This window comes from Panulirus ornatus, chromosome 14 (assembly GCF_036320965.1).
Source record: "Panulirus ornatus isolate Po-2019 chromosome 14, ASM3632096v1, whole genome shotgun sequence".
Lineage (NCBI taxonomy): Eukaryota > Metazoa > Arthropoda > Malacostraca > Decapoda > Palinuridae > Panulirus > Panulirus ornatus.
In genome coordinates, this window is record NC_092237.1 from 932,713 (window position 1) to 959,472 (window position 26,760).

Sequence of the window (26,760 nt, forward strand, 5' to 3'; positions counted from 1 at the left end):
GGGAGGAGAAGAGGGTGTATTTACATGGTTTGGTCACATGGAGAGAATGAGTGAGGAAAGATTGACAAAGAGGATGTATGTGTTGGATGTGGAGGGAATAAGAAGTGGGAGACCAAATTGAAGGTGGAAGGATGGTGTGAAAAAGATTTTGAGCGATCGGGGCCTGAACATGCAGAAGGGTGAAAGACATGCAAGGAATAGAGTGAATTGGAATGATGTGGTATACCGGGGTCGACATGCTGTCAGTTGGTTGAACCAGGGCATGTGAAGCGTCTGGGGTAGACCATGGAAAGTTTTGTTGGGCCTGGATATGGAAAGGGAGCTGTGGTATTGTAACATCATACATGGCAGCTCGAGAATGAGTGTGAACGAATGTGGCCTTTGTTGTCTTTCCTAGTGCTACCTTGCGCACATGTGGGGGAAGGGGGTTGTCGTTTTATTTCAAACATATTTATACACAGACATATACATATATACACATGTACATATTCATACTTGCTGCCTTCATGCATTCCCATCGCCACCCCACGACACATGAAATAGCATCGCCCCTCCAGTGAAGTACATCAGGAAAAGAAAAAAGGTCCAATTTCATTGAAAAGTCCTGTTGTTAGTTGGACCTCTTTTTTAAGCTTTCTACTGCCTATGGCTACACTATTTCTAATAGTAGGGATATGAAGATTCCTTTGGTTCCAAAGTGAGTTCATTGATGAAACTGTACTCCCAATTATACGGTATTGCCCAAAGTGGCTTTCCATTTGCAATGTAACCTTGAGTAGGATGAGTTGGTAACAACTAATATAAAGTATAGTTCTGTGCATGTTATACACATATGGATAGTATATTGTAAGTGAATAATCTTACTGGGGACCAAGCAGGTTGTGCAGAACATATTGGTTGGTCTGAGGCAAGCCACCAGATGGGCCATGCCTCACAGTTTATTCACTCTGTGCATCAGTGTACAGTATTTCTACTTTTACAGAATTGCAAGTTTTGCATTCAATGTTTTTTGTGTTCCAAGCTATTTTTTGTGTGATACTTATATTTTAATTGTTTTTCAAGTTTCTCCAGCAAAAACTGATTTTGGGTCTCGAAGAGTTTATAGTAGTAAATGAATTACAGGCTGTACAGGAATTCAAACATTTCTCAGTTGTCAGATGCTATAATCATTAATCTCTTGAATTGTGCGTGTAGGCATCTGAACCTTCATTTCTAGCCTTGTAATGTTACCATAGGTGTTTTTATCAATATCAGAGCTGGATTCTCTCACTATTTCTGTAATTCTTCACACCTTTCACTACAGTTTTTCTGGTGAACTAATGCATCTTGTGACATATCCCACCTGGTTGTAGTGTAAATTATCCCCAACCAATGGCAACATCTTGGATAGTTCATGGCAGCTAGCAAAACTTTCAAGAAAAATGCTGGAATCTAGTGTTTGTTGATGGCATCTCTGACTGATTGATGTGTACATGTAATTAAGCAGTTAACGGGTTAACCTACCTGTTGTTTTTTTCATTTTCCTTTTTTTCATATCAAATAGGAAAGCTTATGTAAAGTCTTTGCTGTTATTTATACCTTTGATAATCCTCTCCTCTTTGACAAAGCTTTTCATTAAATCAGGAGTCAATGATACAGTATGGGGTATGCTTAACCCTTCCATACTGAAAGTCTTAGTATGAATGAATGTAGCAGTTGCTAGTAGTCATCACATGAACACTGGTTTTTGCAGGCTTGTTTTGAACAGCCTGCCAAGATTTTGATATTTGTAGGACTGCCACGTGCCTCTTGGTTACTATAGGTTCTTGTTACAGAAATTACTATACAATTTAAAAATAATTAAAAATAAAAAGGACTGATGATTGGGAATACCTGGTTTAAAAAGCGAGATATACATAAGTATACTTATGTAAGTAGGAGAGATGGCCAGAGAGCGTTATTGGATTACGTGTTAATTGACAGGCGTGCGAAAGAGAGACTTTTGGATGTTAATGTGCTGAGAGGTGCAACTGGAGGGATGTCTGATCATTATCTTGTGGAGGCTAAGGTGAAGATTTGTATGGGTTTTCAGAAAAGAAGAGTGAATGTTGGGGTGAAGAGGGTGGTGAGAGTAAGTGAGCTTGAGAAGGAGACCTGTGTGAGGAAGTACCAGGAGAGACTGAGTACAGAATGGAAAAAGGTGAGAACAATGGAAGTAAGGGGAGTGGGGGAGGAATGGGATGTATTTAGGGAATCAGTGATGGATTGCGCAAAAGATGCTTGTGGCATGAGAAGAGTGGGAGGTGGGTTGATTAGAAAGGGTAGTGAGTGGTGGGATGAAGAAGTAAGAGTATTAGTGAAAGAGAAGAGAGAGGCATTTGGACGATTTTTGCAGGGAAAAAATGCAATTGAGTGGGAGATGTATAAAAGAAAGAGACAGGAGGTCAAGAGAAAGGTGCAAGAGGTGAAAAAAAGGGCAAATGAGAGTTGGGGTGAGAGAGTATCATTAAATTTTAGGAAGAATAAAAAGATGTTCTGGAAGGAGGTAAATAAAGTGCGTAAGACAAGGGAGCAAATGGGAACTTCGGTGAAGGGCGCAAGTGGGGAGGTGATAACAAGTAGTGGTGATGTGAGAAGGAGATGGAGTGAGTATTTTGAAGGTTTGTTGAATGTGCTTGATGATAGAGTGGCAGATATAGGGTGTTTTGGTCGAGGTGGTGTGCAAAGTGAGAGGGTTAGGGAAAATGATTTGGTAAACAGAGAAGAGGTAGTGAAAGCTTTGCGGAAGATGAAAGCCGGCAAGGCAGCAGTTTTGGATGGTATTGCAGTGGAATTTATTAAAAAAGGGGGTGACTGTATTGTTGACTGGTTGGTTAGGTTATTTAATGTATGTATGACTCATGGTGAGGTGCCTGAGGATTGGCGGAATGCGTGCATAGTGCCATTGTACAAAGGCAAAGGGGATAAGAGTGAGTGCTCAAATTACAGAGGTATAAGTTTGTTGAGTATTCCTGGTAAATTATATGGGAGGGTATTGATTGAGAGGGTGAAGGCATGTACAGAGCATCATATTGGGGAAGAGCAGTGTGGTTTCAGAAGTGGTAGAGGATGTGTGGATCAGGTGTTTGCTTTGAAGAATGTATGTGAGAAATACTTAGAAAAGCAAATGGATTTGTATGTAGCATTTATGGATCTGGAGAAGGCATATGATAGAGATGCTCTGTGGAAGGTATTAAGAATATATGGTGTGGGAGGAAAGTTGTTAGAAGCAGTGAAAAGTTTTTATCGAGGATGTAAGGCATGTGTACGTGTAGGAAGAGAGGAAAGTGATTGGTTCTCAGTGAATGTAGGTTTGCGGCAGGGGTGTGTGATGTCTCCATGGTTGTTTAATTTGATTATAGATGGGGTTGTTAGGGAGGTAAATGCAAGAGTTTTGGAAAGAGGAGCAAGTATGAAGTCTGTTGGGGATGAGAGAGCTTGGGAAGTGAGTCAGTTGTTGTTCGCTGATGATACAGCGCTGGTGGCTGATTCATGTGAGAAACTGCAGAAGCTGGTGACTGAGTTTGGAAAAGTAGTGGAAGAAGAAAGTTAAGAGTAAATGTGAATAAGAGCAAGGTTATTAGGTACACTAGGGTTGAGGGTCAAGTCAATTGGGAGGTGAGTTTGAATGGAGAAAAACTGGAGGAAGTGAAGTGTTTTAGATATCTGGGAGTGGATCTGGCAGTGGATGGAACCATGGAAGCGGAAGTGGATCATAGGGTGGGGGAGGGGGCGAAAATCTTGGGGGCCTTGAAGAATGTGTGGAAGTCGAGAACATTATCTCGGAAAGCAAAAATGGGTATGTTTGAAGGAATAGTGGTTCCGACAATGTTGTATGGTTGCGAGGCGTGGGCTATGGATAGAGTTGTGCGCAGGAGGATGGATGTGCTGGAAATGAGATGTTTGAGGACAATGTGTGGTGTGAGGTGGTTTGATCGAGTGAGTAACGTAAGGGTAAGAGAGATGTGTGGAAATAAAAAGAGCGTGGTTGAGAGAGCAGAAGAGGGTGTTTTGAAGTGGTTTGGGCACATGGAGAGGATGAGTGAGGAAAGATTGACCAAGAGGATATATGTGTCGGAGGTGGAGGGAACAAGGAGAAGAGGGAGACCAAATTGGAGGTGGAAAGATGGAGTGAAAAAGATTTTGTGTGATCGGGGCCTGAACATGCAGGAGGGTGAAAGGAGGGCAAGGAATAGAGTGAATTGGAGCGATGTGGTATACCGGGGTTGACGTGCTGTCAGTGGATTGAAGCAGGGCATGTGAAGCGTCTGGGGTAAACCATGGAAAGCTGTGTAGGTATGTATATTTGCGTGTGTGGACGTATGTATATACATGTGTATGGGGGGGGGGGGGTTGGGCCATTTCTTTCGTCTGTTTCCTTGCGCTACCTCGCAAACGCGGGAGACAGCGACAAAGTATAATGAAAAATAAAAAAAAATTAAAAATAATTCTGAAGCGTTGATATGTATGTAAGCATGTGTAAATAAGAACCATTAAAAGTAATGTGTCATTCGGTGAATGTAGATCATGAGCCCTTACTCCACTAATTATAGAGGTTGTGTAACTTCAGTTCGAATGGTGTGATATTATGTACATCATTGAATTGCACACATTGATGTTTTGCCAAGACAAACATAGAAAAAAGAAATTATATATTATTTTTTCAAGAAAGCTTCCTACTTTTTTGTTACTTGACGTGTATAATATTTTTTTCTTGCTAATATGGATTTCAGTACATTTATAGTTAATGAAAATAGTACTTTACTATACAGAAATTACAGCAGTAAGCACAAAATTTATGATAATCAATAGAGATCAAAAATGGTTTATTCCTGGGGATAGGGAAGAAAGAATACTTCCCACATATTCCCCACATGTTGTAGAAGGTGACTAAAGGGGGTGGCAGTGGGGGCTGCAAAACCTCCCCTTCTTGTAATTCATTTTCTAAAAGATAAAACAGGTGTCAAGTGGGGAGTGTTCATCCTCCATGAAGGCTCAGATTGGGGTGTCTGAATGTTTGTGGATGTAACCAATATGAAAAGAAAGGAGATAGGTAGTCTGTTTGAGGAAAGAAACCTGTATGTTCTGGCTCTGAGTGAAATGGAGCTTAAGGGTAAAGGGGAAGAATGGTTTGGAAGCATCTTGGTAGTAAAGTCAGGGGTTGGTGAGAGGACAAGAGCTAAGGAAGGAGTAGCGCTTCTCCTGAAGCAGTTGTGGGAGTGTGTGATAGTGTAAGGAGTAAATTTTAGATTGATGTGGGTAAAACTGAAAATGGATAGCAAGAGATGGGTGGTTGTTGGTGCCTCTGTGCCTAAGCATGAGAAAAAAGATCATGAGGGGCAAGTGTTTTGGGAGCAGTTGAGTGAGTGTGTCAGATTTGGCGCATGAGACCGGGTATTAGTGTTGGGTGATTTGAATGCAAAGGTGAGGGTTTAATTGGTGCTACATGAATGGAAATGGTGAAGAGCTTGTGGATTTGTATGCTGAAATAAAGATTGATTGGGAATACCTGGTTTAAAAAGTGAGATATACACAAGTATATGTATGTGAGCAGTGGGCATTATAGATTATGTATTAATTAATAGGGGTGTAAAAGAGAGACTTTTGGATGTAAATGTGCTGAGACTGGCAGCTGGTGGGATGTCTGATCACTATCTTGTGGGGGCAAAGGTGAAGATTTGTAGTTTTCATAAAAGAAGGGAGAATGTTGGGAGAAGAGAGTGGTGAAAGTACATGAGCTTGGAAAGGCAACATGTGAAGAAATACAGGAGAGATTGAGCATAGAATGGCAAAAGGTGAGAGCAAATGAATTGAGGGGAGTGGGGTGAGGAATGAGATGTATTTAGGGAAGCAGTGATGGCATATGCAAGAATGCATGTGGGATGAGAAAGGTGGGAGGTGGGCAGATGAAGAGGTAAAGTTGTTAGTGAAAGAGAAAAGAGAGGCATTTGGATGATACAAGGAAGGTGTGCAAATGACTGGGAGATGTATAAGAGAAAGTGGCAGGCCAAGAAGAAGGTCTAAGGGTTGAAAAAGAGGGCAAATGAGTTAGGGGTGAGAGAGTATCATTAAAGTTTAGGGAAAATAAGATGTTTTGGAATGAGGTAAATAATGTTCGTAAGACAAGAGAAAAAATGGGAACATCAGTGAAGGGGGCAAGGGGGAAGTCATAACAGGTAGTGAGGAGATGGAGTGATTATTTTGAAGGATTGTTGAATGTGTTGAAGATAGAGTGGCAGATGCAGGGTATATTGGTCAGGGTGGTGTGCAAAGTGAGAGCGTCAGGGAGAATAGTTTGGTAAAGAGAGAAGAGCAGGTGAAAGCCTGCAAAAGATGAAATCCGACAAGGTGGCGGGATTGGATGGCATTGCAGTTGAATTTATTAAGAAAGGAGGTGACTGTTTTGTTGATTGCTTGGTAAGGATATTCAATGTATGTATGGATCATGAAGTGCATAAGGATTGGTGGAATGCATGCATAGTGCCATTGTACAAAGGCCAAGGGGATAAAGGTGAGTGTTTGAACCACAGAGGCATAAGTTTGTCGAGTATTCCTGGGAAATTGTATGGGAGGATATTGATTGAGAGGGGTGAGGACATGTGCAGAGCATCAGACTGGGGAGGAGCAATGTGGTTTTAGAAGTGGTAGAGGATGTGTGGATCAGGTGTTTACTTTGAAGAATGTATTTGAAATATACTTAGAAAAACAGATGAATATGTATGTAGCATTTGTGGATTTGCAGAAGGCATATGATAGGGTTGATCGAGATGCTTTGTGGAAGGTCTTAAGAATATATGGTGTTAGAGTTAAACTGCTAGAAGCAGTGAGAAGTTTTTATCAAGGATGTAAGGCATATGTACAATTAGAAAGAGAGGAGCATGGTTGGTTCCCAGTGAAGATTGGTCTGTGGCAGGGGTATGTGATGTCCCCATGGTTGTTTGATTTGTTTATGAATTGGGTGGCTAGGGAGATCAATGCAAGAGTTTTGTAGAATGGGGTGAGTATGCAGTCTGTTGGGATACTCTTAGGGATGAGAGGGCCTGGGAAGCATGGAAGTGGATGTGAGTCACAGGGTTGGGGAGGGGGCGAAGGTTCTGGGAGCGATGATGAATGTGTAGGAGAGAATGTTATGTTAGAAGGATTAGTAGATCCAACAATATCATATGGTTTCAAGGCATGGGCTATGGATAGAGTTAGATGGAGGAGGATGATTATGTTGGAAATGAAATATTTGAGGACAATATGTGGTTTGAGGTGGTTTGATCAAGTGTGTAAGGTAAGGATAAGAGAGATATGTGGTAATAAAAAGTGTGGTTGAGAAAGCAGAAGAGGGTGTGTTGAAATGGTTTGGACATATGGAGAGAATGACTGAGGAAAGGTTGACAAAGAGGATATATGTGTCAGAGGTGGAGGGAACAGGGAGAAATGGGAGACTATTTTTGAGATGGATGGATGAATGAAAAAGAATTTAAGTGATTGTGGCCTTGAACTTGCAGAAGGATGAAAGGCATGTAGTTAAACATCTGAGGCAAATCATGGAAAGGTCTGTGGGGCCTGGATGTAGATAGGGAGCTGTGGTTCGGATAATACACACGACAGCTAGAGACTGAGTGTGAGCTGATGTGACCTTTTTTGTATGTTTCCTGGCACTACATCGCTGAAGCAGGGTGTGGTGATGCTGTTTTCTCTGGGGAAGGATGGTGCCAGGAATGGACGAAGGCAAGAAATTATGAATATTTTCATATGTATATATGTATATGTGTGTGTATGTATGTATATACATACATATATGTTGATATGTATATGTATTTATATGTACATTTAGGTGCATGTATGTATATATGCATGCATATGACTGGATGGATTTTTCTTTGTCTGTTTCCTGGTGCTACCTTGCTGATGTGGGAAATGGAGATCAAGTGTAATAAGAAGTAAGATCCTTTCTCTAATATTTCCCTACTTTATATAGTCCTATTATACTGTAGAAAGACTGTTAAAGGTTATAGAATTAGATACAAGGCTATGGGATATAAGAATAAAAGGGAAATGTATGGTGGATGGATGAGATTAGAAATGCTGTGAAAGAAAAGAAAAAGGCATGTGGTAGATTGCGTGAAAGGAATGTATCGCTGGAAAGTCAGCAAAGGAGGAGGGAAGAGTATAAGATGTGCTAGTGGAATGTTAAAGAGGCTGATAGAGGAAAGCAGAGAAAGATTAGATGAAGATTTTGCAAGAAAGTTGAGTGAAAAGTTTAAGGAAAATAAGAAATTGTACTGAAAGGTGAAAAGGTAAGAGATGGTTGTGAGAATGGAATGGAAATATGAGAAGTAAGGTAGAGGGGTGGCTGAATCAGGAGGAGGAAGTGAAAGGAAGATGGAAAGAGTATTTTGAAGAACTGATGAATGGGAGAGAGGATTAGGCAGCAGTTGATGCATGCGTAGGTGTAGAGGATGGAAGGAAAAGGATACAAGTGCCAGGGCGTGCAATAAAAAGGGAGATGAAAAGACAGTAATGAGTTAGAAGGTAGGAAAGGCTATGGAAGTGGATGGGATTACAGCTGAAATGCTGAAGTATGGAAGAAAAAGTGTGATAGAGTGGATGCATTTGATATATGATTTAGCATGGAAGCAAAAGGTTGTGCCTGAGGATTGGATGAAAACTATTATTATTCCTTTAATCAATGGGAAAGGTCCTAAGGATGTGTGTATCAGTTGTAGGGGAATAAGTTTAAGTATAACAGGAAAAGTTTATGCAAGAGTGTTGATTTGTAAAGTGATAGAAGTGAATGAATGCAGTATGAGGATTAAGGGGGTTTGGGAAAGGTGAGGGATATGTGGATCAGATTTTTACATTGTGAATAGAAAGATTTTGAGCAAAAAGTAGAGAAGCTGTTTGTAGTTTTAATGGATCTGGAGAAAGTGTATGACAGAGTCAAGTGGAGTACCTTATGGGATGTGTTAAGGATATATGGGGTAGAGGGACAGCTGTTGGATGTGAAAGCCTTCTGTTAAGGAGAAAATGCATATGTAAGAGTGGATGGAGAGTTGAGTGAAAGTTTCAGTGTTCATGTGGGTGTGAAGCAAGGTTGTGTGATGTCACTGTGACTTTTTTAACATATTTAGGATAAAGTGATGAGAGATGAAAGCAAAGGAAAAGGAAGGTAGATATGGTTGTGGTGGTGGGGTATGTTGCTGTTGACAAGCATGTATGTGGATGATACTGTATTATTTGCTGAAAGTGAAGAGTTGTAGATGGTTATAATTCTGTTTTATGATGTATGTAAGCATAGGCAGTTTAAGGTCAGTTCAGTAAAGTAATGATATATGAAAGGAAATGGAGTGAAAATTTTTGCAAAGCCCTGTTGAATGAGAAAAGAAAGTGTAATCAGTTGTTTTAGATATGGGGAGAAAGACTGGAAAAGGTGACAGAACTTGATTATTTGATTATTTGGGAGCTGTTATGGGTAAGTTTGGTGATGTGGAAGGAGAGAGAAGGGAGAGAGCAATAGAGAGTAAAAGAGTCACTGGTTCCCTTAATAGAAAAATGAAGGGTAGAGATGTAAGTGTGGAAATGAAGAAAGGATTAAGGGACAGCACAATCCTCTCAACCCTGACCTATGCAGCTGAAACATGGAAATGGTATGAGTCGCAGATGTCAAGAATCTAGGCTGTGGAAACAACCTAATTGAGAGGAGCATATGATTAGATGGAATGGAGAAAGTAATGAAAGGGTGTATAGGAGATTTGATATGGTAGGGAATGCAAAGGAAAATGAATTGTGGAGTAGTAGAGTGGGTGAAATGTAATGCTTTGAGGTGGTCTAGGCTTGTGGAAAGAATGCAAGACTGGAAATTTGCTAGGTGGGTGTATGATGATAAAATTAAAGAGGATGGTGCAATTAAAGGGGATGCTGTGAGAGGAAAACCACGTGTGACATGGGGAACAGGGTGGAAAAGTACTGGTAAAAGAGAAATGGGGAAGAATAGGTGAAATGGTGTATGCAAGGGAGGTGTGTAAGGACAGGGATATTTGGAGAGGTATAGATAGATATATAGGTAGAGAGGGAAAAAACAAACCATACAAATTTGGCTAGAGTCCTCACTGCATAAGATATTGTTTTATATGAGTTACTGACACTAGAGTTATTTTTCCTGTGCTAATTGTAGTTGATTTTGACCTGAAATATCAATAAAAACTGATAAAGTCACCTATTTTAAATGAGGGTGGGAAGATGACTCCTCGACAAGTACTTTGAGGAACCTGCCTCCCTAAGCTGTATCTGTGTCTGGGGTCCTTAAAGAGTTCAGAATGAGCTGTTCCTAGTTTAGGAAAAACACATCATGTACTGTAATGGCCATTCTTATGTATACATGTTACCTTCTCACATTTTGAAACTACTTTATTTATACGATTAAGTACAGAGTAATTATTGAAATTATTTTTTTTAATTCCTATTTATTCAAAGTTAAGCTTTTGTATTTTAGAAAAACACATTTACTGAACTGGCCAGTTCTAAGTAAGGGTTGTGGGGGCATAACAGTAAGCATTACACATGCTGTTAGTCCCTAAAAAAGTTACAATACCACCCACTGTGATCATTAGAAGGATATTGAGACCATCAAGCAGCTTCAGTGACCCTTGTTTTGTTTTGGTTGCCGTCTGTGATCAGCCTACATTGTGCACAGAATTCAAGATGTGGGAAAGCAGTGATTCAATTGAGGAAAGAATTGTAGCATCCTAGTACACTTGCTTCAGTCAGGGACAGTAGCACTGAAAGGGTTAGATACTCGTAAATGAAATCTCTTCCTTTGTCTTGTTTAGGTATGCACTGAGTTCAGTCTCATGGTCAAGATATGTTTGAGATTATTTAATTTTTGCAGGGTATTTTCATCTGTTTCCAGTGCCATGAAAATCATGAGCTATTGCATGAGTTGTAGTGTGTTATGAATACATGGCAGTTTCTTGGTAAAGGAACATGTTGTCTTGATGAAACATCAGATTTAAGCCTTGTTTTCCCAGGAGTAAATTTCTGCACATTAAATACTGAAAAACTCCATTGCTCATGGTTAGTTTTTATCCATTTTTATGATAATTTTAAGGTGTATAATCTACTTAGACTTTTCTGTTCTCTTTAAAAAATTTTAGAATATTCTTTGTGTTTATGTGTTTGTTTCAGTGTACCTTTACATGAAAATTTGTTTTGCTTTTAGAGAGAAAGTTTAAAAGCTATTATCCTGATACAGAACAAAACAGTTGAATATTTCTTTAGCTTTTTATATATGAATGAGTAGCAACTGCAAAATGCACTTTTTAGAAAACTGTTTTCTTAATTACAGTAAAACCTGTGTTATCCAAAATGCTTAGGGGAATCAGCCACTCCAGATGACAAATTTTTTATTTTTTCAGGGTTTTTGATATGTTGATAATACAGAAATTTTCAAAATCTAAAATGTTTTACATATCTTTGAATATAAAGGGGAAATATTGAAATATGTAAGCAAATAATGTGGAAGTTCTTCACAAGTGCGGACATGGAGTTGCCCTTAGCCAGCCCCTTGCACATTTCTGTCTTTTTTACGAAGCTTAAAACATTCCTCTTGTGCTTCGTGCAAGACATAGATGGCTTTGATGAGCTGTCAGGCAATTGCTGGCAATTCTTGAAGGGTGTAATTGTCCACATCAGTAATCCAGGGTGCACAAGATACGCAAATGTGCAGGACCAGCACACAACACTGCACCACAAAATGCTTGGGAGATGGTAGGCTATCACCAGTGCTACAGAACACTGGGTAGTGAGTACAGTAATTGCTGTGGCATGGTCATTGCACGACTCTTTAATATATCTTTTAGTTTTTCAAATTTTTCCAAATGATAGAGGGTTGCCAACCGAAATTGTGAAAATATGTTTTGAACATTTAGTTGGCTCAAATTATGGTTAATAAAGGTTTTACTGTACTTTATTTTCATTTGAATTGACTGCAGATTGGGACTACATCTTTTATGAATTAGTTTTTTTTTTATATGTTTCAGGTAAATTCGAGCACCTCTGTAGTTGACCACATGGGATGAGTTGGTTATGATTTCTTGCACTGTCTTGACAGCATGATAATAATTTTGTTTTGAAATTAGCTCTGTTCCAGTCTTTTGGTTGACTGCTTATTTTATGCATGATCTGGTCTTTTTATGGAAGCTCATCAATATCTTCATTATTTTTTTTTTCACAAAAAATATGTGATACATATATGTCTAGTCCCATTTTTCATGCATGTATGCTATTGTAGTGTTTCACACATACTCAGAGCATATAATGTCTCATTAGAGATCACATTTTACTGCAGTATTCAGCCCTGATATTCTAATTTGGTTTTATGAAATTTTTTTTTAAGGCTCTTTCCAAGATTGAGACAGCTGAGAATGCAACTACAGCTGATGAAGTTAAGACTGACAGCCATAATTCTGAATCAGCTGATCAAAAGAGTTCACAACCAGGACAAGAATCAGAACAGGTGTTTATTACATCTGTATTTTTTTTGTGAGGTCATACATGTTTGCCATTTCCCACAGTAGAAAGATAGCATGAGGAAAATTGATTGAACAAGAAATGAGCCTTTTGGTTGTTTATGTGCTGAGAGGTGCAATTGGAGGGATGTCTGGTCATTATCTTGTGGAGGCAAAGGTGAAGATTTGTAGAGGTTTTCAGAAAAGAAGAGAGAATGTTGGGGTGAAGAGAGTGGTGAGAGTAAGTGAGCTTAGGAAGGAGACTTGTGTGAGGAAGTACCAGGAGAGACTGAGTACAGAATAGAAAAAGGTGAGAACTAAGGATGTAAGGGGAGTGGGGGAGGAATGGGATGTATTGAGGGAAGCATTGAAAGCTTGTGCAAAAGATGCTTGTGGCATGAGAAGTGTGGGAGGTGGGCAGGTTAGAAAGGGTAGTGAGTGGTGGGATGAAGTAAGATTATTAGTGAAAGAGAAGAGAGAGGCATTTGGACGATTTTTGCAGGGAAAAATGCAAATGAGTGGGAGATGTATAAAAGAAAGAGACAGGAGGTCAAGAGAAAGGTCCAAGAGGTGAAAAAGAGGGCAAATGAAAGTTGGGGTGAGAGAGTATCATTAAATTTTAGGGAGAATAAAAAGATGTTTTGGAAGGAGGTAAATAAAGTGCATAAGACAAAGGAGCAGATGGGGACTTCAGTGAAGGGGGAAGATGGGGAGGTGATAACAAGTAATGGTGATGTCAGAAGGAGATGGAGTGAGTATTTTGAAGGTTTGTTGAATGTGTTTGATGATAGAGTGGCAGAGATAGGGTGTTTTGGTCGAGGTGGTGTGCAAAGTGAGAGGGTGAGGGAAAATGATTTGGTAAACAGAGAAGAGGTAGTAAAAGCTTTGCGGAAGATGAAAGCCGGCAAGGCAGCAGGTTTAGATGGTATTGCAGTGGAATTTATAATAAAAGGGGATGACTGTATTATTGACTGGTTGGTAAGGTTATTTAATGTATGTATGATTCATGCGCAAAAGATGCTTGTGGCATGAGAAGAGTGGGAGGTGGGCTGTTTAGAAAGGGTAGTGAGTGGTGGGATGAAGAAGTAAGAGTATTAGTGAAAGAGAAGAGAGAGGCATTTGGACGATTTTTGCAGGGAAAAAATGCAATTGAGTGGGAGAAGTATAAAAGAAAGAGACAGGAGGTCAAGAGAAAGGTGCAAGAGGTGAAAAAAAGGGCAAATGAGAGTTGGGGTGAGAGACTATCAGTAAATTTTAGGGAGAATAAAAAGATGTTCTGGAAGGAGGTAAATAGGGTGCGTAAGACAAGGGAGCAAATGGGAACTTCAGTGAAGGGCGTAAATGGGGAGGTGATAACAAGTAGTGGTGATGTGAGAAGGAGATGGAATGAGTATTTTGAAGGTTTGTTGAATGTGTCTGATGACAGAGTGGCAGATATAGGGTGTTTTGGTCGAGGTGGTGTGCAAAGTGAGAGGGTTAGGGAAAATGATTTGGTAAACAGAGAAGAGGTAGTAAAAGCTTTGCGGAAGATGAAAGCCGGCAAGGCAGCAGGTTTGGATGGTATTGCAGTGGAATTTATTAAAAAAGGGGGTGACTGTATTGTTGACTGGTTGGTAAGGTTATTTAATGTATGTATGACTCATGGTGAGGTGCCTGAGGATTGGCGGAATGCGTGCATAGTGCCATTGTACAAAGGCAAAGGGGATAAGAGTGAGTGCTCAAATTACAGAGGTATAAGTTTGTTGAGTATTCCTGGTAAATTATATGGGAGGGTATTGATTGAGAGGGTGAAGGCATGTACAGAGCATCAGATTGGGGAAGAGCAGTGCGGTTTCAGAAGTGGTAGAGGATGTGTGGATCAGGTGTTTGCTTTGAAGAATGTATGTGAGAAATACTTAGAAAAGCAAATGGATTTGTATGTAGCATTTATGGATCTGGAGAAGGCATATGATAGAGTTGATAGAGATGCTCTGTGGAAGGTATTAAGAATATATGGTGTGGGAGGCAAGTTGTTAGAAGCAGTGAAAAGTTTTTATCGAGGATGTAAGGCATGTGTACGTGTAGGAAGAGAGGAAAGTGATTGGTTCTCAGTGAATGTAGGTTTGCGGCAGGGGTGTGTGATGTCTCCATGGTTGTTTAATTTGTTTATGGATGGGGTTGTTAGGGAGGTAAATGCAAGAGTCCTGGAAAGAGGGGCAAGTATGAAGTCTGTTGGGGATGAGAGAGCTTGGGAAGTGAGTCAGTTGTTGTTCGCTGATGATACAGCGCTGGTGGCTGATTCATGTGAGAAACTGCAGAAGCTGGTGACTGAGTTTGGTAAAGTGTGTGGAAGAAGAAAGTTAAGAGTAAATGTGAATAAGAGCAAGGTTATTAGGTACAGTAGGGTTGAGGGTCAAGTCAATTGGGAGGTGAGTTTGAATGGAGAAAAACTGGAGGAAGTGAAGTGTTTTAGATATCTGGGAGTGGATCTGTCAGCGGATGGAACCATGGAAGCGGAAGTGGATCATAGGGTGGGGGAGGGGGCGAAAATTTTGGGAGCCTTGAAAAATGTGTGGAAGTCGAGAACAGTATCTCGGAAAGCAAAAATGGGTATGTTTGAAGGAATAGTGGTTCCAACAATGTTGTATGGTTGCGAGGCGTGGGCTATGGATAGAGTTGTGCGCAGGAGGATGGATGTGCTGGAAATGAGATGTTTGAGGACAATGTGTGGTGTGAGGTGGTTTGATCGAGTAAGTAACGTAAGGGTAAGAGAGATGTGTGGAAATAAAAAGAGCGTGGTTGAGAGAGCAGAAGAGGGTGTTTTGAAATGGTTTGGTCACATGGAGAGAATGAGTGAGGAAAGATTGACCAAGAGGATATATGTGTCGGAGGTGGAGGGAACGAGGAGAAGAGGGAGACCAAATTGGAGGTGGAAAGATGGAGTGAAAAAGATTTTGTGTGATCGGGGCCTGAACATGCAGGAGGGTGTAAGGAGGGCAAGGAATAGAGTGAATTGGAGCGATGTGGTATACAGGGGTTGACGTGCTGTCAGTGGAGTGAATCAAGGCATGTGAAGCGTCTGGGGTAAACCATGGAAAGCTGTGTAGGTATGTATATTTGCGTGTGTGGACGTGTGTATGTACATGTGTATGGGGGGGGGGGTTGGGCCATTTCTTTCGTCTGTTTCCTTGCGCTACCTCGCAAACGCGGGAGACAGCGACAAAGTATAAAAAAAAAAAAAAAAAAAAAAATGATTCATGGTGAGGTGCCTGAGGATTGGAGGAATGCTTGCATAGTGCCATTGTACAAAGGTAAAGGGGATAAGAGTGAGTGCTCAAATTACAGAGGTATAAGTCTCTTGAATATTCCTGGTAAATTGTATGGGAGGGTATTGATTGAGAGGGTGAAGGCATGTACAGAGCATCAGAGTGGGGAAGAGCAGTGTGGTTTCAGAAGTGGTAGAGGATGTGTGGATCAGGTGTTTGTTGAAGAATGTATGTGAGAAATACTTAGAAAAGCAAATGGATTTGTATGTAGCATTTATGGGTCTGGAGAAAGCATATGATAGAGTTGATAGAGATGCTCTGTGGAAGGTATTAAGAATATATGGTGTGGGAGGCAAGTTGTTTGAAGCGGTGAAAAGTTTTTATCAAGGATGTAAGGCATGTGTACGTGTAGGAAGAGAGGAAAGTGATTGGTTCTCAGTGAATGTAGGTTTGCGGTAGGGGTGTGTGATGTCTCCATGGTTGTTTAATTTGTTTATGGATGGGTTTGTTAGGGAGGTGAATGCAAGAGTTTTGGAAAGAGGGGCAAGTATGCAGTGTGTTGTGGATGAGAGAGCTTGGGAAGTGAGTCAGTTGTTGTTCGCTGATGATACAGTACTTGTGGCTGATTCATGTGAGAAATTGCAGAAGCTGGTGACTGAGTTTGGTAAAGTGTGTGAAAGAAGAAAATTGAGAGTAAATGTGAATAAGAGCAAGGTTATTAGGTACAGTAGGGTTGAGGGTCAAGTCAATTGGGAGGTAAGTTTGAATGGAGAAAAACTGGAGGAAGTGAAGTGCTTTAGATGTCTGGGAGTGGATTTGGCAGCGGATGGAACCATGGAAGCGGAAGTGAATCATAGGGTGGGGGGAGGGGGGGAAAATTCTGGGAGCCTTGAAGAATGTGTGGAAACCGAGAACATTATCTCGGAAAGCAAAAATGGGTAGGTTTGAAGGGATAGAGGTTCCAACAATGTTGTATGGTTGCGAGGCATGGGCTATGGATAGAGTTGTGCGCAGGAGGGTGGATGTGCTGGAAATGAGATGTTTGAGGACAATATGTGGTGTGAGGTGGTTTGATTGAGTAAGTAATGTAAGGGTAAGAGAGATGTGTGGTAATAAAAAGAGTGTGGTTGAGAGAGCAGAAGAGGGCGTTTTGAGATGGTTGAATGAGTGAGGAAAGATTGACCAAGAGGATATATGTGTCGGAGGTGGAGGGAACAAGGAGAAGTGGGAGACCAAATTGGAGGTGGAAAGATGGAGTGAAAAAGATTTTGAGTGATCGGGGCCTGAACATGCAGGAGGGTGAAAGGCGGGCAAGGAATAGAGTGAATTGGAACGATGTGGTATACAGGGTCGACGTGCTGTCAATGGATTGAACCAGGGCATGTGAAGCATCTGGGGTAAACCATGGAAAGTTCTGTGGGGCCTGGATGTGGAAAGGGAGCTGTGTTTTCGGTGCATTATTACATGATAGAAAGAGACTGAGTGTGAAAGAATGGGGCCTTTGTTGTCTTTTCCTAGCGCTACCTCGCACACATGAGAGGGGAGGGGGATGTTATTCCATGTGTGGTGAGGTGGCGATGGCAATGAATAAAGGCAGACAGTATGAATTATGTACATGTGTATGTATGTATGTATATGTCTGTGTGTGTATATATATGTATACATTGAGATGTATAGGTATGTATATTTGCGTGTGTGGACGTGTATGTATATACATGTGTATGTGGGTGGGGTGGGCCATTCTTTCGTCTGTTTCCTTGCGCTACCTCGCTAACGCGGGAGACAGTGACAGCAATTTTTTTTTTTTTTTTTTGTCGCTGTCTCCCGCGTTTGCGAGGTAGCGCAAGGAAACAGATGAAAGAAATGGCCCAACCCACCCCTATACACATGTATATACATACACATCCACACATGCAAATGTACATACCTACACAGCTTTCCATGGTTTACCCCAGACGCTTCACATGCCCTGATTCAATCCACTGACAGCACGTCAACCCTGGTATACCACATCGATCCAATTCACTCTATTCCTTGCCCTCCTTTCACCCTCCTGCATGTTCAGGCCCCGATCACACAAAATCTTTTTCACTCCATCTTTCCACCTCCAATTTGGTCTCCCACTTCTCCTCGTTCCCTCCACCTCCGACACGTATATCCTCTTGGTCAATCTTTCCTCACGCATTCTCTTCATGTGCCCAAACCATTTCAAAACACCCTCTTCTGCTCTCTCAACCACGCTCTTTTTATTTCCACACATCTCTCTTACCCTTACGTTACTTACTCGATCAAACCACCTCACACCACACATTGTCCTCAAACATGTCATTTCCAGCACATCCACCCTCCTGTGCACAACTCTATCCATAGCCCACGCCTCGCAACCATACAAAATTGTTGGAACCACTATTCCTTCAAACATACCCATTTTTGCTTTCGGAGATAATGGTCTCGACTTCACACATTCTTCAAGGCTCCCAGGATTTTCGCCCCTACCCCACCCTATGATCCACTTCTGCTTCCATGGTTCCATCCGCTGCCAGATCCACTCCCAGATATCTAAAACACTTTACTTCCTCCAGTTTTTCTCCATTCAAACTTACCTCCCAATTGACTTGACCCTCAACCCTACTGTACCTAATAACCTTGCTCTTATTCACATTTACTCTTAACTTTCTTCTTTCACACACTTTACCAAACTCAGTCGCCAGCTTCTGCAGTTTCTCACATGAATCAGCCACCAGCGCTGTATCATCAGCGAACAACAACTGACTCACTTCCCAAGCTCTCTCATCCACAACAGCCTTCATACTTGTCCCTCTTTCCAAAACTCTTGCATTCACCTCCCTAACAACCCCATCCATAAACAAATTAAACAACCATGAAGACATCACACACCCCTGCCGCAAACCTACATTCACTGAGAACCAATCACTTTCTTCTCTTCCTACACGTACACATGCCTTACATCCTCGATAAAACCTTTTCACTGCTTCTAACGACTTGCCTCCCATACCATATATTCTTAATACCTTCCACAGAGCATCTCTATCAACTCTATCATATGCCTTCTCCAGATCCATAAATGCTACATACAAATCCATTTGCTTTTCTAAGTATTTCTCACATACATTCTTCAAAGCAAACACCTGATCCACACATCCTCTACCACTTCTGAAACCACACTGCTCTTCCCCAATCTGATGCTCTGTACATGCCTTCACCCTCTCAATCAGTACCCTCCCATATAATTTACCAGGAATACTCAACAAACTTATACCTCTGTAATTTGAGCACTCACTCTTATCCCCTTTGCCTTTGTACAATGGCACTATGCACGCATTCCGCCAATCCTCAGGCACCTCACCATGAGTCATACATACATTAAATAACCTTACCAACCAGTCAATAATACAGTCACCCCCTTTTTTAATAAATTCCACTGCAATACCATCCAAACCTGCTGCCTTGCCGGCTTACATCTTCTGCAAAGCTTTTACTACCTCTTCTCTGTTTACCAAATCATTTTCCCTAACCCTCTCACTTTGCACACCACCTCGACCAAAACACCCTATATCTGCCACTCTATCATCAAACACATTCAACAAACCTTCAAAATACTCACTCCATCTCTTTCTCACATCACCACTACTTGTTATCACCTCCCCATTTGCGCCCTTCACTGAAGTTCCCATTTGCTCCCTTGTCTTACGCACTTTATTTACCTCCTTCCAGAACATCTTTTTATTCTCCCTAAAATTTAATGATACTCTCTCACCCCAACTCTCATTTGCCCTCTTTTTCACCTCTTGCACCTTTCTCTTGACCTCCTGTCTCTTTCTTTTATTCATCTCCCACTCAATTGCATTTTTTCCCTGCAAAAATCGTCCAAATGCATCTCTCTTCTCTTTCACTAATAATTTTACTTCTTCATCCCACCCCTCACTACCCTTTCTAATCAACCCACCTCCCACTCTTCTCATGCCACAAGCATCTTTTGCGCAGTCCATCACTGATTCCCTAAATACATCCCATTCCTCCCCCACTCCCCTTACTTCCATTGTTCTCACCTTTTTCCATTCTGTACTCAGTCTCTCCTGGTACTTCCTCACACAAGTCTCCTTCCCAAGCTCACTTACTCTCACCACCCTCTTCACCCCAACATTCACTCTTCTTTTCTGAAAACCCATACAAATCTTCACCTATGATCATAATGAGTCATTTTTTTATACTAGATTTCTTTTAAGTATGTTATATAGTAAATTACCAAAAATGTTTTTTCTTAGGCCGCAGGTAAGGAGCAAGCACGAGGAAACACCTTTAAAATATTTGTTGGGAATCTCAGTGATTTTGCCACAAGTTCAGATATCCGAGAACTCTTTGAAGCATATGGTACAGTGGTTGAAGCTGATGTTGTGAAGAACTATGGGTTTGTACATATGGAAAAAGAAAATGAGGGTCAAGTGGCTATTAAAGCTTTGAATGGTCACATGCTTCGTGGAAAGGTAGGGATGGATTTTTTTCCCACTCACCACCTTAAGTGATGACTGCTTAGTTTTATCTCATAGTTTGTAATATTCTAGTTATATTGGCTTTTCTCTCATGTAAAACTTCATTCTTGATGTTTTGATTTGAATAATGCTGAATTGTTTTTAAATTTATTACTGAGATGAGTAATAGGCATGCTAAAATGTGCTGAAGAACCAGTAGGTTCTTGTGCTTTACAAATTACATGAAATCAATGCACATTTTATTTCAGCCAATGAATGTTGAAGCCTCCACTCGCATAAAGAAGGGTAGCAACCAAACAACAAAAATCTTTGTTGGCAATGTACACAGGGATGCAAAACGCCTGGAATTGAAAAGTCTCTTTGAAGCTTATGGCAATGTGGTAGAGGCTGACATTCTTACTAACTATGCTTTTGTTGTAAGTATACACAAATTCTTTTGATAATTTGCTTTTATCTTTTTCATATCTTTTTTATTTTTATTTATTATACCTAGTCGCTGTCTCCCGCATCAGCGAGGTAGCACAAGGAGACAGACGAAAGAATGGCCCAACCCACCCACATACACATGTATATACATAAACACCCACACACACACATATACATACCTATACATCTCAACATATACATACATATACATACACAGACATATACATATATACACATGTACATATTCATACTTGCTGCCTTCATCCATTCTCGTCACCTCCCCCGCTACCTCGCGCGCATGCGAGGTAGCACCAGGAAATGATTGAAAAAAAGGCCACATTCATTCACACTCAGTCTTTAGCCATCATGTGTAATGCACCAAAACCACACCTCCCTTTCCACACCCTGACACCACAAAACTTTCCATGGTTTACCCCAGACGCTTCACACACCCTGGTTCAATCCATTGACAGCATGTCGACCCCGGTATACCATATCGTTCCAGTTCACTCTATTCCTTGCACACCTTTTGCCCTCCGTTATGTCTTGTGTAGTTGCCCTTGACATATCTAAGGCTTTTGACAGGATGTGGCATCGGGGTCTCATCTCTAAGCTCCCCTGTTTTGGCTTCCCTCCCTCACTTTGCCCCTGCATATCTAGCTCCCTCTGTGGCTGATCTACCTCTGTGGTTGTTGATGGATCAGCCTACCCCCTTTTCTTCATCAACAGCAGTGCCCCTCACGTTTCTGTCTGTCCCCTATTTTTATTCTCCTATTTTTCAACAATTTTCTCTCCTCCACATATAACCCAATGCACTCATATGCTGATGACTCAACACTGCTTTCATCCACATCCTTCATTTCTGCTCCCTCTTCTCTCACTTGTCTTGACACAGCTTCCTCAGTAAACTAATACTTGGACAGGATATCTCTGTGGGGTAAACAAAATATCTGCCCATCTCTCTATCGAAAACTCCTCACAACTCGTCTTTCCTTTGGTGGGTCTTTAATTCCACCTCATGATTCAGTGAACATATTGGGTATTGCTGTAACATCCATTCTTTGTTGGAATCCCCACATTGCAGGAATAACTAAGTCTGCCTCTAAGAAACTGGGTGTCCTGTTTAGATGTCGAAGTTTCTTCTCTTCTGAAAAATTGCTTTATATATACAAGGGGCTGATTCATCCTTGTATGGAATACTGCTCTCACATTTAAGGTGGTTCAAACTCTGTATGCTTACTTGACAGAGTTAAGTCGAAAGTGATTTGACTTATAAACTGTCCCAGGCTAACTTCCAAACTTGACCCCCTTGCCCTACACCACAATGTTGGTTCATTTTCCCTCTTCTGTAAGTATTACTTTGGTTTCTGCTCCCGAGAGCTGGCTGCTTGTGTGCCCCCACCACTAGCTAGACCACCCAATACTTGGCAAGCTGCTGCATCGCATGATTATTACGTGGCCATTGGCAACTTAAGGTTGGGCCCATTATGATACCTGCATCTTTCCCTGCATGTCAAAGCTTTAGAACTCTTTGCCTTCTCATGTCTTAGCCAATAACTATGACCTGGCACAATTCAAATGACAGGTCTTTTACTTCCTCCAAAATTTGTAAATACTTTCCTATGTTTTTTCTTTTCCCTTTTCATAATTCTCTCTTTATTTGAGGACAATATGTGGTATGAGGTGGTTTGATCAAGTAAGTAATGAAAGGGTAAGAGAGGTGTGTGGTAATAAAAAGAGTGTGGTTGAGAGAGCAGAAGGGGGTGTGTTGAAATGGTTTGGTCTCATGGTGAGAATGAGTGAGGAAAGATTGACAAAGAGGATGGATGTGTCAGAGGTGGAGGGAACGAGAAGAAGTGGGAGACCAAATTGGAGGTGGAAGGATGGAGTGAAAAAGATTTTGAGCGATCAGGGCCTGAACATGCAGGAAGGTGAAAGGCGTGCAAGGAGTAGAGTGAATTGGAATAGTGTGGTGTACTGGGGTCGACGTGCTGTCAATGGATTGAATCAGGGCATGTGAAGCATCTGGGGTAAACCATGGAAAGTTTTGTTGGGCTTGGATATGGAAAGGGAGCTGTGGTTTCGGTGTGTTATACATGACAGCTAGAGACTGAGTGTGAATGAATGTGGCCTTTGTTGTCTTTTCCTAGCCCTTCCTCATGTGCATGCTGGGGAGGGGGGGTGTCATTTCATGTGTGGCTGGGTGGCAACAGGAATGAATGAAGGCAGCAAGTATGAATTATGTTTTTTTTTTTTTTTTTTTTTTTTTTTTTTTTTTTTATACTTTGTCGCTGTCTCCCGCGTTTGCGAGGTAGCGCAAGGAAACAGACGAAAGAAATGGCCCAACCCTCCCCATACACATGTACATACACACGTCCACACACGCAAATATACATACCTACACAGCTTTCCATGGTTTACCCCGGACGCTTCACATGCCTTGATTCAATCCACTGACAGCACGTCAACCCCTGTATACCACATCGCTCCAATTCACTCTATTCCTTGCCCTCCTTTCACCCTCCTGCATGTTCAGGCCCCGATCACACAAAATCCTCTTCACTCCATCTTTCCACCTCCAATTTGGTCTCCCTCTTCTCCTCGTTCCCTCCACCTCCGACACATATATCCTCTTGGTCAATCTTTCCTCACTCATTCTCTCCATGTGCCCAAACCATTTCAAAACACCCTCTTCTGCTCTCTCAACCACGCTCTTTTTATTTCCACACATCTCTCTCACCCTTACGTTACTTACTCGATCAAACCACCTCACACCACACATTGTCCTCAAACATCTCATTTCCAGCACATCCATCCTCCTGCGCACAACTCTATCCATAGCCCACGCCTCGCAACCATACAACATTGTTGGAACTACTATTCCTTCAAACATACCCATTTTTGCTTTCCCAGATAATGTTCTCGACTTCCACACATTTTTCAAGGCTCCCAAAATTTTCGCCCCCTCCCCCACCCTATGATCCACTTCCGCTTCCATGGTTCCATCCGCTGACAGATCCACTCCCAGATATCTAAAACACTTCACTTCCTCCAGTTTTTCTCCATTCAAACTCACCTCCCAATTGACTTGACCCTCAACCCTACTGTACCTAATAACCTTGCTCTTATTCACATTTACTCTTAACTTTCTTCTTCCACACACTTTACCAAACTCCGTCACCAGCTTCTGCAGTTTCTCACATGAATCCGCCACCAGCGCTGTATCATCAGCGAACAACAACTGACTCACTTCCCAAGCTCTCTCATCCCCAACAGACTTCATACTTGCCCCTCTTTCCAAGACTCTTGCATTTACCTCCCTAACAACCCCATCCATAAACAAATTAAACAACCATGGAGACATCACACACCCCTGCCGCAAACCTACATTCACTGAGAACCAATCACTTTCCTCTCTTCCTACACGTACACATGCCTTACATCCTCGATAAAAACTTTTCACTGCTTCTAACAACTTGCCTCCCACACCATATATTCTTAATACCTTCCACAGAGCATCTCTATCAACTCTATCATATGCCTTCTCCAGATCCATAAATGCTACATACAAATCCATTTGCTTTTCTAAGTATTTCTCACATACATTCTTCAAAGCAAACACCTGATCCACACATCCTCTCCCACTTCTGAAACCACACTGCTCTTCCCCAATCTGATGCTCTGTACATGCCTTCACCCTCTCAATCAATACCCTCCCATATAATTTACCAGGAATACTCAACAAACTTATACCTCTGTAATTTGAGCACTCACTCTTATCCCCTTTGCCTTTGTACAATGGCACTATGCACATATATGTGTATATATGTATATGTCTGTGTATGTATATATATATATATATATATATATATATATATATATATATATATATACATTGAATTGTATAGGTATGTATATGTGTGTGTGTGTGGAAGTGTATGTATATACATGTGTGTGGGTGTTGCCATTCTTTTGCCTGTTTCCTTGCGCTACCTCGCTAATGCGGGAGACAGTGACAAAGTATGATAATAGTATTTCAATTAAGGCCCAGCCCTGATGTGGACTTTTGTCTGCAACTGGAGCCTTTAAAAAAAATTAAATCCTTGTCACACATAACATTAGACAGCGCATAACTCATACAGCTCATTCTTCATAACTCTAGATTTCCTCTGGTGAGTGCCATGTGCTATCCCTGCCTGTTGGGAAAATGGTAGGAGCAGTAGATAGAAGTAGTAGTTAGGAACATTTAGGTAGGAGCATTAGGTAGAAACATCAGGTAGAAGTTGTCAGTAGGAATATTAGGTAGGAGCCTCTGCAACATTGTGTAAGACTTACCTTCTGCTGGTGGCCTGTTAAGGGTGAGGCAGTGAAGGCTAAGAAGCAGCACTGGAATTCACTAATTATGGAGATACTATTTCTGTGAACACCCCCTTGAGGGAGTTCCAGGTGGGAACAGGTGTCAAAGATATAGATAGAGGGATAATTTCTCATGCCCTGGTTCAGTCTATTGACAGTTCATTCCAGTTCACTTTAACCCTTGCATAACTTTCACCCTGGTGCATGTTCAGGTATTGATTGTTTAAAATTTTTTCAACTCATCCTCCCATCACCTGTTTGGTCTCCATGTTTTCCTTGTTCACTCCACTTCTGACATGTTTCCTCTTTTTCATCCTTTCCTTACTCATTCTTTACATATGTACAAACCATTTCAGCACACCCTCTTCAGTTCTCTCAGCCACACTGTATTTATTACCACACCATTCTCTTACCCCTTTCATTACTTAATCAAACCCCCTCATACCTCATATTGTCCTCAGACATTTCATTTTCAACACATCCACTCTCCTTCACACACTGTTATCTATAGGCCATGCCTTACAGGCATATGATAATGTTGGGACTGCTTTACATTCAAAACATGCCTATTTTTGCCTTCCCATATAACAGTCTCTCTTTCCACCATTCTTCAGTTTTCCCAGAACCTTGGTCCCCTCTCCCAGCCAATTGGTCCCCTTCTCGCTGCATATTGGTCCCCCTCTTCCAGCCTATGACTTGCTTTTGCATCTGTGGTTCCACTTACTACCACAACCAGTCCCATGAATCTAAAACACTTCATTTTTCCAATTTTTCTCCATTCACACTCACACCCTAGCTATCTTGTCCCTCAACTCTTCAAAATCTAATAACCTTGCTTTTATTCCCTTTTACTCTCAACTTCCTCCTTTCATGCACCCTTCCAAACTCAGTTACCAACCTCTACAGTTTGAAACTCAAATCTTCCCTCAGTGCTGTATCATCAGCAAACAACGACTGACTCACTTCTCAAGCCCTCTCATCCCATACAAACTGTTTACTCTCCCCTCTCTCCAAGTCTTTCACATTTACTCCCCTCATTACCCTGTCCATAAACAAATTAAGGAACCTTAGTGACAGTCACACACCTCTGATACAGACCAGCCTTCACTTGGAACCATTCATTCTCCTCTCTTCCTACTTGTACACTTGCCTTACACTTTTAACAAAAACTTATTATTGCTTCTAACAGCTTTCCTCCAATGCTATATATTCTTAAGACCTTCTACAAGGCATCTGTATCAAACCTGTCATATGCTTTCTACAGATCCGTAGATGTCATATAAGCAACCATTTATTTCTCTAAGTATTTCTAACACATTCTTCAAAGCAAACACTTAATCTACATACCCTCTACCACTTTTGAAACCATACTACAATTCCTGCTTCAGGAGCAGTGCTACTCCTTCTTTTAGCTCTTGTCTTCCCACCAACCCTTTACTTTACTAAGACATGTCCAAACCATTCTTCCCCTTTACCCTTGAACTTTGTGTCACTTAAAGCCAGAACATCAAGGTTTTTCCTCAAATATACTACCTATCTCCCCTCTCTTCTATTCTTGGTGACATCCACGTACATTCAGATATTCCCCCTGAGCCTTCGAGGAGGATAAGCACTCCCTGCTTGGTTCCTATTGTTTCGTCTTTTAGAAATTGAAGTGCAAGAAGAATAATGTTTCTCACCCCATGCTCCTCCCCGCTTTGGTTGCCT

At 41.2% G+C, this 26,760-nt stretch overlaps 1 protein-coding gene across 6 annotated transcripts in view; it reads left to right on the plus strand.

Moving 5' to 3' along the window:
• The window catches only part of LOC139753124 (uncharacterized), an 82,365-nt gene that overhangs the window by 21,158 nt on the left and 34,447 nt on the right, over positions 1–26,760 (plus strand). For all 6 annotated transcript variants that reach the window (XM_071669236.1, XM_071669238.1, XM_071669239.1 and 3 more), the window contains exons 3-5: positions 12,404–12,523; positions 20,047–20,265; positions 20,520–20,687. In XM_071669236.1, coding sequence (XP_071525337.1) covers positions 12,404–12,523; positions 20,047–20,265; positions 20,520–20,687 — 507 coding nt within the window. The remainder of the gene's footprint in view (positions 1–12,403; positions 12,524–20,046; positions 20,266–20,519; positions 20,688–26,760) is intronic.